Consider the following 10,565-nt stretch of genomic DNA (forward strand, 5'->3'; position numbering starts at 1 on the left):
ATTGTCCTGAATTCAGCAACCAATACTGTAATTCCCATGCACACAACCACAGACAAAGTCTGACAGTCATTAATATACATGAGCTTTATCCTCCAGTTGACCTAAATACATTTCTACCTGTTGCGTATCAGGAATCTGACAATATTATTCCCTAAAACAGTTCTGAGCAGTTAAGCAAGTTCAGTCACTCACAACTGCAAATGATTTTAATAATTGTACAATGGAGACAGTCACAGGAGACATCAGGTGTCACATTCCCACTCCACTGTGGGGATTTAAAGAAGAATGAAGATTTTCTGGAGGGGGTAACCTAGACAAGTAAGCAGTAGGAAGCCAAAAGTTAAAAATGTAATTTGAGCCTGAGTCTTATTTCAGACTTCAGTACATGGATTCTTCTTCCTGTGTTATTGGGTACTATTTTCCTCCCTAAAACATTTTATGTTCTGGCTGCACTCTCCTTATCATTCCCCTCCCTTTCAGCCTCCAGGGGGAGAAATAAAAAAGAAAACACATACAATTAAGGAACTAACATAGATTGGTATTTTTAGTATTCCAGGACTAAATTTTTGGCCTGGGTAACTTCAGTAGTGTTGTGTACTCCCTCCTTTGCCAACAGCTGTTGAAGAAGCACAGCATTCAGAAGGTCTGTAATGAAGGATGTGAACCCTTAGATATCAACCACAAGGCTACTGGCTGAATTATTTCACCTGCTCATTTTACAGTTGCTGTAAACAAACCTAAAATAAACATGATATAGTCAGCTTCCTCATGTAATTCAAATCACAGAAAGCTATAGAATCTGATTTTTTTAGAACCTCTGTAACAGTTTGTAGACATCAACTAAAAAATAGTATTTACATGTATGATATTCAGTACTCCTGCCTAACAGATGGAAAAATTGAGACAAAGGCAAAATTACCTTTTCAAGATTATACACCAAGTCAGTGGCAGAGTACAATTACAATTCAGAACCTCCGAGTTTCTAATCCTATAATCCTCTTTCCAAAATCTATTAAGCACAACCAAATATGCTGTTTCAGTGATGGCCATGAATGCTCCATGACAGGAACCTCAAACTGATTGTTCAATGACACATCAATTGTTTACAGCCACAATAAACATTTGAATTCAAATTGCTTCACATCTCAAGTTTCTGACCAGCAGCCCTACATTCCACGGGTTTAATTAGGAAAAAATTTTCCTCATTGTAAATTGTTGAAATAAAACGCTGAGTCAGCACTGTATAAAAGCTCATATTAGGCCAAAGGGGGAGATGAAAACAGTAATTTGTGCCTCTCTCTACTGCACAGTAATCCCAGCCCTAAATTTCACTCAATTTCTGAGTGCAGACTGTATTTCACACCAGCCTGGCAGACTGAACTTGTCTCCGGGTCCCACACACCACTGAATTCAGAAAGTCTTCCCAGGTAATGATTGCTGCTCCTCAACCAGGCAATTCATACTTGCAGGTATCTCTTAACCATCTGACACTGCTCCTGGCAAGAGAGCTCTTAAATTTTTGAGCACCCTTTCAGTAACCCACCAGCACAATTTGTTTTGTACCAGTGAGCTGCCTTTTTTTGACTGAACCAAGGGGTTGGGTGAACTGCCTGTGAGGCAGTAAGACAGCACCTGCCAACTACCTTTCCTAAAAAGCCCAACCAGCCAACAGACCCTCACTTCATCTCATGTCCAATCCACAGGTCAGTCCTTACTATCCACTGGAAAAGTGGTAGGCCTGGAAATCATTGGTTTCCTTACTGTTTGCTTTAAAGGTGTACCAATATCTGAACTCACAAGGTATTGCAGAGGTTCACAGCACACAGGCCTTTTCTTCTGCTGGAACAAAACACACAGCACACACCTACAAATGTGCACCACTAACACTGAGAATGAGAGCTTTTAAAATCTTCAGTTCTGAAGATGGCTTAACCGTCAAAGCATATTAAAGGTGTAAAGTATTTCCAAGAAATTTCTCTGTTTACATTTTACTTTCATGCACAAGCTGAGGGTAATCAGAAGGTAGAAGCTCTTTTTCATTAGCGTCTAATTTTCAATCAAACGTTTTAAAGTACAGCAGGTTTTCCACTACTTGAAGGTTCTTTGATTTTGAGGAGTCTTACACATTTCGAATCAATCTGTCTCTCTAATTAGATGAAGCTAGCCTGTTCTCTCTCCTCCCATTGCCATGAATTCACTTGAATGGCCCCCAAGATGGATGTGTATGTTAACTAACCTCTTACTCTCTCTCCAAATCCTCATTTCCAGTGATGAGATAGGCGAGTGAAAAGAAAAACCACCCAACATATGAAAAACCAGTAATTATTGCTTCAGGGATGCTTAGCCACAGCTTTTCTCATTGTCTGCAAGCACTGAGTAAAAATATATTATGAAAGTTATTGCAATTGTAAAGTTGTGGAATTATAACTGGGCAGAAAAGGTCTTCAAGTCATCATACAGCAATGTTACAAGCAACTTCAAACACACTGCTCAACCCATTTCACCTCTTTTGAGTCGGGAACACTTTTTCACTGTACTATGGCAAATTTGTAGCTGTAACAGGATAGTTTCCCAAAAGTTTAGTTTGGTACCATTTGCTAAGAACTTGCAGTTCACAGGATAATCAAACACTCCTGCCTCAAGCAGAGTCATATTGAGAAGTGTGAGGAATACCACTCGTGACCAAGGCAATTTTGGCTCTAATTAATTAATGAGAACAATCCACTAGTTTGCATTTAACATTAAGCTTGGCAATATGACTTCTGAGGCATTACTGCTCTCATTTTCTCCACACCTGTTAGGAGAGAGTTCTTTCAAGGTACACAAGAAAACTCTGAAGCCTCACCAATCGATGACACCGAGCCTAAAGCTTTGCAGAATCTTAAGGCAAGTTAGATGGAATCTGAAATTGCCCACCTGAGTTTGAAACTATTGGTTCTGTTATCAACATCTTGCGGGGGGGGGGGGAGGGGGGGAAATAAAGGGTGTTTAAGAAAAAAACTGCAGCGTTGTAGTAATGAACATCAATGGCGTTTATTTTAATTTTGCTCTAATTAAACCCAAATGCACCTCAGAGTCCAGTGATTCAGCTCCACCCTTCCTAATTTAACAGCGCGGCGATTTTAAGGCTTCACGGTTAAGATGACAAGAGATCCTGCAGCCTGTTGTTTCCCACTTCAGTTCTCCGCATCCAAGGCCTGAAATGCCGGCAAGGGCCGCCAGGACCGCACCTGGCTCTAGGTGCTCCGAAGATGGATTTCGCGGCTCGTGTCCGCGGCTGGCAGCTCCCGGTGAGGGGACTCGGGCAGCGGGGGCTCCGGGCCGGCCGCCGAGCCGGCGGCGGCTCCGCGCCCCGCGGGGTCCGGCCGGCGCTACCCCTTGCGCTGCTTGTGCCGGGGGTTGCTCCTGCAGCACACGTAGAGCCGCCCGCGCCGCCGCACGATGTAGCAGTCCTTGCAGCGCTTCCTCAGCGCCGTCTTCGTCTTCAGCCCGGCCGGCGGCGGCGGCCCGGGCGGCGGCGGCGCGGCCAGCAGCCCGCGGGGCGCCCGCCACGGCGGCGGGGCCCAGCCCGCACAGGCCACGGGCGGCCCCGCCGCCCGGCCCCACGGCGCCAGCGAGCACAAGGGCGAGCGGCACAGCGAGCGGAGCGGGGCGGCCGCGGCGGCGGCCCTGGCCAGGAGGGACAGCATGCTCGGCACCCTGCGGGGACAGCGCGCCGGTCGGGACGCGCGCACGGCTCCCGCTGCCCTCCTCCACGCCGCCCGCTGACCTCAGCCCGCGCCGCTCCCCGCCGGAAGCGCGCGCACACCCGGGGCGGGGCCGGGAGTCACGTGGGCGGCGCGAAGATGGCGGCGCCCGCCGCGACCTTCCGCTGGCTGGTGCCGCGGGGCCGCGCGCTGCTGCCCCGCCCGGGGCTGGCCGCCGCCGCCCGGCCCTACGGTGTGCGGGCCTCCGACACCGGCGAGCTGGTGACGCACACCGGGCAGGTGAGCGCGCCGGGCCCGGGCTGCCGCCCCTCCGCCGCTCCGGCAGGGCGGGGGGCGCGCCCCGCCTGCGCCTGCAGGGAATCCCGCCGGGGCCGCGGGCAGCGCGCTGGTGTGCTGTGGTGTAACGTAACGGGGAGGCTTAGGCCGGACATCAGGAGGGATTTCTTGCCGTGAACAGAGACTGGAATAGGCTGCCCCGGCCGCCCCCGGAGGGTTCAGGGAGTGGCTGGATGTGGCGCTTAGTGCCGCGGCCTGCGTGCCGTGGGGCGTTCGGTCACTGGTTGGGTTCGATGGTGTCACAGGCCCTTTCCAGCCTGATTTATTCTGTGATTCTCCGTTCGGCGCGCACAGTGGAAATTCATGCTCCTGGGTGATCCGTACACAGGAGGTACGCGCTGTTTCGGAAAATAACCAAACAAACAACCAAAGGACCCTGTTAATCAGGAGAACGCCATTGGGCATTCCTGAGCGTTCCGGTCCGAATCCGACTGGTGGCCCAGCCGAAGGGTTGAGAGGTGGAGGAGGCACCCTGGTGTCAGTGCCTTTGACTCCAGGTTACCTCTTTTCCAAGGAGAAACTGAGGCTCGTGTGGTGCCTTGAGATGCGAGAGAGGATGGCGCTAGCTTGGGAAAGCTGGCACTGTGGTTACTTAGCAGAACAGAAATAAATATGAAACCTGAATTTTCCAGTTTAGTTCACCACCTAGGTGAGATCAAGGAACGGCATTATAAATAAATAATTTGTGTTCACCTCTGTGATCAGGCTCTTCTGTTCACTGGCTTTCATGCCAGCCCTGACACCACCAGTTTCCTTGTCTGTTGTACTTTCCAATGTGCAATTCAGTTACTTGTGTGAGGGAAATGGAAGCGAATTTTTCTGTATATTACATGCCTGTAAGGTGATACTATTTGAATCTAAGCATACAGTTCAAGCTATTTATTTTCTAAGTCTTTGTGTTCTATGTTTGTAGTTGTTTCTCTGTAAATAAGATCAAGTTTATTTTACACTCTAGGTATATGACGAGAAGGATTATAGAAGAGTTAGATTTGTTGGACGACAAAAGGAGGTAACTCAATCTACTATTTTTCATGGGAGAGGGGCTAGTTTATGGGTTTTTTTCTTTACCTCATAGTAGTGTCCTCAACCTCATTCAAGAAACTGACTAAACCCAAACCCACGAGCAAAAAAAAAAAAAAAAAAAATCCACCAAACAAAAAAACAATCTCTACCAAAACCATACTGGTTTGGATTTGGGGTTTCAGTGGAGGTTTTTTTCACTGTGTTGAAAAAAAAATTTAAGGCAGCTTAGCAACTTATATTTGCTTCTGTCTTACCTCCCTGCTTTTGGTAAACTCAAGATTTGCTGTACATTTTAAAGTGCTTTTATTTAGGGTGTTAAGAGTTGTAGGCATTTGAACATCTTAAACTTGGAACAGTTTTGTTTCAAGCATGTGTTTTAAGAAGTTAGTATGTTCTTAGCACATTTATGTTCAGAAAAATCACATCATTAAATGCTCTGCTGGATTGTGAATTTCTTTACATATTTCTCTTTACATCTGTTTTGAAGCTTAATTTGCTTCTGTCTAGGTAGAGTTCTGATCTTTACCCAAACCACGTTTTTAATGAGCCTGAGAAGCATTTGCCTCAAGAATGATGAAACAAATAAAAGTAAAATGTAGGCTATTCTGAAATGATGAAGCCTCAATTGCAAAGTCTAGTAATACCAGCATCATCCACATGCAGTGCTGGAAAGGTGACCCTGTTGCTGCTGCTTAATATTTCACATACCCATTCTATGAGAAGTCCTTTAGCACTGAGTTTTCTCTAATGATCCAGCAGCACAGCTCCACAAGGGATCTGCTGGCCTTTGGGATAGAAATAGAATTATTTCAGCGAAAATGTATTCCTCGGTGCCTGAGCCTTTGAATATTGCCTTAGTGTTAATGCTATAAATGTTTATGTTCAGCAGAGACGTTAAATATAAGGTGTGACAGATTTTTAAAGTAGTTTCATATAATTATCCTTCTCCTAAATTAGTGTGAGCTAATTACACTAATTTCTGAGTTTTCATATTGAGTTTTCCTCACTGTGTGACGGATACAATTTAACTCATGCTGTGTGGCAAAAGTGGGGATTCTACATGTGAAATAATTAAATGAAAATGTCACTTAAAATGCTGAATTAGCTTACTTCAGCGAGGACAGTTGGCAAAGTAAGTCTCTCCCAGGTATTCTGCTACTTGTGTAACTTTTTAAGAAATGCTCCTTAAGCCTAATTCTCTGGGGGCAGCTGTCCCTCTAAATGTGCCTTTGACATCAAGTAATTTCATACTCCATGTGGTATGGAGCATCCAGGGTTTTCGGTTCAGCCCAGTTCTTCCTTCTCCAGCAAAAGCCAAGCTCTGTGTCTGCTAGGCAAGGTTTAATGCTAAGTTTTAATGGTGAAATTGTGACAAAAATTACATGTTAAATACTTTAAGTGATCTGTGCCTATTAATAGGATCTCTCTCTAGGGGCTTTGCCATTATCCCACAATGTGTTTCAGCTGCTAGTATTCGAGTTGACAGCCGTGTCTGTAGTCTGAATGTTGTCATGTTTCTGAAGCAGAAGCTCTCCTGGTGACTGTTCTTTCTTGGTGGCTTCTTCCCTTTGCCTTCATTAGGTCCAGGTGGTTGAGTCCTGCTCAGGATTGGCCCATTCCAGCCACATCAGCTTGTCTGGGGGAAGTGCAGCCTCTGGAGTCTCCCCCAGTCAGGGTGGCTGGGCCTGTGTGCTTCAGGTGGCCAGGCCCAGGGGCATGGCCGAGAGTATGTGCTTATTGTCCCCTCAGTTCTGCTTGCCCAATTGTTAGTGACATCCCTGTGTTCTAGCTGAACTCAGTGGTTCTCTGTGGAGAATTGGGGATTAGTGCTCTCTGGCAAGGGCCTAAAGCAGGAAGCTGTGAGAAAACTGATCATGGCGACTGCTAAACTGCATCTGCCACAGCCCAGCCAGGTCATCCTGCCCTTCTGTAATCCATAATGTAGAGCAGGACCTATTTTAACACTGCCATTCCCACTTCAGCTCTGCCCTTTCTATGGGGCTGGTGCAGCAGCTGAAGGTGTGAGGAGGACTCACCTCAGTGCTTGTCTAGTTTAAATGTTCTCTCCTGCCTTTCCTCTATATCTTTGGGCTGAAATCAAATCCAAGTTTGGTTTTATCTCTTTAGTTTCCCAGACCATGGACTGGAACAGGTGGATAGGTGGGAAGAAGCAGAAACAAAATTGTCAAACTGGCACTCTGTCAGGAAAAAAATAGCCCATTGATTTATGCTTGGAGCAAGGCACATCTGGATGTGCTGAGGGAATTGGCCTCTTCCTGCTGAGTACTGCTGTGCTTTAGTCAAAGGGTTATGTGGTAACTGCAACCACTTGGGCTTTTTTTGTAGTGTGTTTTCCTGGTGAATTCCTAGACTGTGTCTTGTTTAGTAGGCTGAACCATAGACAAGTCTCAGCTATACATTAGATGAGAGGTCTTTGCTTCTCTTTTGCCTCACAAGTACCTTTTGTGGTTAAGAAGTGTTGGGATGAGTGGAGATATTGCTTCTAATCTTGAAGTAAAGGTATGTAATGGTTTTATCTCTCTCTTGCTTTAGCATGAAATAAAGGATGCACATTTTTGAGTGTTATTAAAAACAGCAGTAAAAGTTCTTGCTGTTTGGTGAAAATTACAAGACTTGTGGACACAGCCCCAGACAGAGGGGTCCTTGATGTTGCCAATTTCTTTCAATACCAAAACCTATTTTTTTTGCTAACTTTTTTTAGCTATCATCTTCTTTTGGTAAGGACAAATTCTTAGTTGGTAAAACTGACTTTTCCATTACTGTACCAAAAAATGCAGCAACTTAATGGGAGGCTTGGTGGAAGTAATTCCTAGGTATTTATGTAATGGACACATAGCTGTCTTTTTCCCGAGAATCTCATCTTTATTCCAATACCAGAATATTCATATGCTCTGTGTTTATACACAGAGCAGTAGGTACTGCCTCCTTTAGGTATGCATGTTATTTGATATTCATGTGTGTATATCATGGCCTTTGAAAAAGGTGACCCCTCCTGGAATACTTTTCCCTGAATTGTAGCAATAGTTGTCAGCTCAGTGCACACTTGGAGAGTGTTGGATTGCTGTAGGTCCTGCTGAGGGACAAGCTGCTATGTCGTCAGCCTGTCCAGACATGGATATGTTTTCCAGGCCATGCAGATGTACTCTAGGAAGAAGCCCTACTTGGCAGTTATGTACATATTCAGGAAGTGTCTATGATGGATTTACAGAGTGGAGTAGTGGCATTTAGAGGTTTTTTTCCTTTTTTCTGATGCTAAACAATTTGTCTTTCTGACTGTTGTTATGCACCACATTAATGTTTTCATGAGATTCCTGTGCAGTGATAGAATAAGGTACATGACTAGAGGCTCTAATTTACCAGCAGTTGTTTTATCTCATGCCTAACCTTACTTGTCTCACTATTATTTTTGAGTTTATCAGTAGAGATTCTTCTGCAGTTTTATCATATAGTTACTAAAGCAGAATACAGTGTTGTCTAAATATTTTCTGTTCTTGTCTACTTGTTCCTGCTCACATCTCTGCTGAATCTGCTGAAACCTGAGCACTGGTGTGGCCTGTATATCAGGGGAAGGGGATTGATTACTTTTGCAGAGTTCAGTGTATAGTTCATTGATCTGGCTTATAGCAGAGCCTTAGAATTGGTGGAGGGGTTGGGAGGAAGCCTAAGCAGGAACATCTCAAAATAGCTGTAGTGGAACTGCCTGAGGAGGCAGAAAATAGCAGTTGCTTTCTGTCTGGGTGGAGATGGTATCTGAAAGTTTCCCTCTTTTTCTTACAGGTGAACAAGAATTTTGCAATCGATTTGATAGCGGAGCAGCCTGTGAGTCAAGTTGAAAGCAGAGTGATATCATGTGATGGTGGTGGTGGAGCTTTGGGACATCCCAAAGTATACATAAACTTGGTAATGTCATTATTCGGCATATAGTGTGTTTTGCCTGTACATTCTTTTTTGTAAGATTATCTGGTTTTTGAAATGCTAGTTTAACAAAATAAAAGGAGTAATCACCTGAGGTGCTGATTTTATTTGTTGCCTGGTATAAATCAGAAGAATTAGAGGGCTTCCATTTGAAGTTACAGAAATTCCTTTTTGAAATTTTGGTTTGGTTAGTAAGACAGTATTTTTAAAAAAAATCAGGTGATGTAGTAAGAGCAACTACTGAGAGCAAAAATTAACATCCTTGCTGCATTTTGGAACTAATTATTTAAATGCCACCATGTAGTTTGACCATACATTTGCAGTATTTTTAAGAATATGCTGTTTATTTTCAGTCTTGCAAGTTCAAGGGAAAAAGAACGAAGAAAACGAAACAAAAACAAACCAACCCCTCTTTCAGTCTTTGGGAATCTTGGTAGTTCTGAAGACTGAATATTTCAGTCATGGACAGAGAATGAAGAATAATGTTGTCTTATCCTGCTGTTGACAGCTGTGATAGTTTCCAGTGTATTCTTGTTCTACAGGGTAAAAATATTGAAGCTACTGTCCTATGACCTTTGTGGATGCAGCTGTTGCTTAGGTCTTGTTCTCAGGTAGAGCAGATGTTTTACAATCTTTGTCTGCTCATGTGAATTTGGACATTTCTAATGCCTAAAAGAATGATGGGGAAGAGCTAGTGTCTTTAAGTGTCAGTGTTGTTGTGACTCCTAACTAGAATCATCAGCATTTCTGTTTTGAACAAAGTAAGAATTTTGTAATAGTTCGTTTTACATAAATGTTTGGAGGCTCTGATCTGTAACGCTTAGGAAGGACTTCAGCCTTAACTTCTGTAGCACACTCCTGATCTCTTTATGTTGATTTTGTTTGATGTGTGCCACACTCTTGAAGAATCTTTGCTTCCATTGTTTCAAGTAAGACTAAACTCTGTACTTCTGCAATACTGATTGGTTTTAAGATAGTACAACTAAATAAGAGAAAAAATGTAATTTCCTAAAGTTTTATAAAATGAAACTAGCAGCTGTTGTATTTTCATATTTTTGCAGGACAAAGAGACAAAGACCGGAACATGTGGCTACTGTGGACTTCAGTTTAAACAGAAACATCACTGAATGATTATCCCTGTGTGCTTGCAGATCTCTGCTCAGATGTTAACGTTCAACTATAAATAAACAATATATTTAGAAAGCAAAGATTTGTGTTTATCTTAACTATGGAAAGTCCAGGCTGTACATTTTTGAAACACAGTTTGTTGGGTATTTGAGAGCTGAATGGTATTACAATATCTGCTTTGTACTTAATTTAGTTTTCATGTTTGGCAGACTTCTTGCAGGCTTAGAGTTGGTGTTTGGCTGTAGATAGGTTTGGTTTGTAGTGGGTAGATATGTATTCTTTTCAACACTGAATGGGTTGTAATTGTTTACTGGGTAATTAATTATCCTAGGTGTTTGTCTTTTGTCGCTGTGTGACACTCCTAATTGGTTCGTGGTCCAGTATCTATAGCTAGATTCACAAATGGAAGTGCTAAGATATTATGATACTCAGGAT

General features: G+C 43.8%; 2 protein-coding genes across 2 annotated transcripts; one reads left to right on the top strand and one right to left on the bottom strand.

Moving 5' to 3' along the window:
* Nucleotides 1-3,223: 3,223 nt before the first annotated feature.
* On the bottom strand, nt 3,224-3,807 carry MRPL36 (mitochondrial ribosomal protein L36). Its single transcript, XM_031504178.3, has one exon. It carries the CDS (start codon nt 3,687-3,689, stop codon nt 3,372-3,374), a length of 318 nt encoding a protein of 105 aa, XP_031360038.1. The 5' UTR covers nt 3,690-3,807; the 3' UTR covers nt 3,224-3,371.
* A 14-nt stretch (nt 3,808-3,821) lies between these two features.
* On the top strand, nt 3,822-10,210 carry NDUFS6 (NADH:ubiquinone oxidoreductase subunit S6). The gene is made up of 4 exons (XM_021528729.3): nt 3,822-3,986; nt 4,999-5,052; nt 8,865-8,987; nt 10,064-10,210. Exons 1-4 carry the CDS (start codon nt 3,846-3,848, stop codon nt 10,127-10,129), a joined length of 384 nt encoding a protein of 127 aa, XP_021384404.3. The 5' UTR covers nt 3,822-3,845; the 3' UTR covers nt 10,130-10,210.
* Nucleotides 10,211-10,565: the final 355 nt, after the last annotated feature.

The sequence above is a fragment of the Lonchura striata genome, chromosome 2 (assembly GCF_050655825.1).
Source record: "Lonchura striata isolate lonStrDom1 chromosome 2, ASM5065582v1, whole genome shotgun sequence".
In the NCBI taxonomy this organism is placed as follows: Eukaryota; Metazoa; Chordata; class Aves; order Passeriformes; family Estrildidae; genus Lonchura; species Lonchura striata.

What these genes read in the sequence shown, in the direction of transcription:
- MRPL36 (XM_031504178.3), bottom strand. Translation starts at nt 3,689, where the DNA reads ATGCTGTCCCTCCTGGCCAGGGCCGCCGCCGCGGCCGCCCCGCTCCGC.
- NDUFS6 (XM_021528729.3), top strand. Translation starts at nt 3,846, where the DNA reads ATGGCGGCGCCCGCCGCGACCTTCCGCTGGCTGGTGCCGCGGGGCCGC. An exon ending in TGGTGACGCACACCGGGCAG is followed by an intron (nt 3,987 to 4,998) that starts GTGAGCGCGCCG and finishes TTTACACTCTAG; the next exon opens with GTATATGACGAGAAGGATTA. An exon ending in TTGTTGGACGACAAAAGGAG is followed by an intron (nt 5,053 to 8,864) that starts GTAACTCAATCT and finishes TTTTTCTTACAG; the next exon opens with GTGAACAAGAATTTTGCAAT.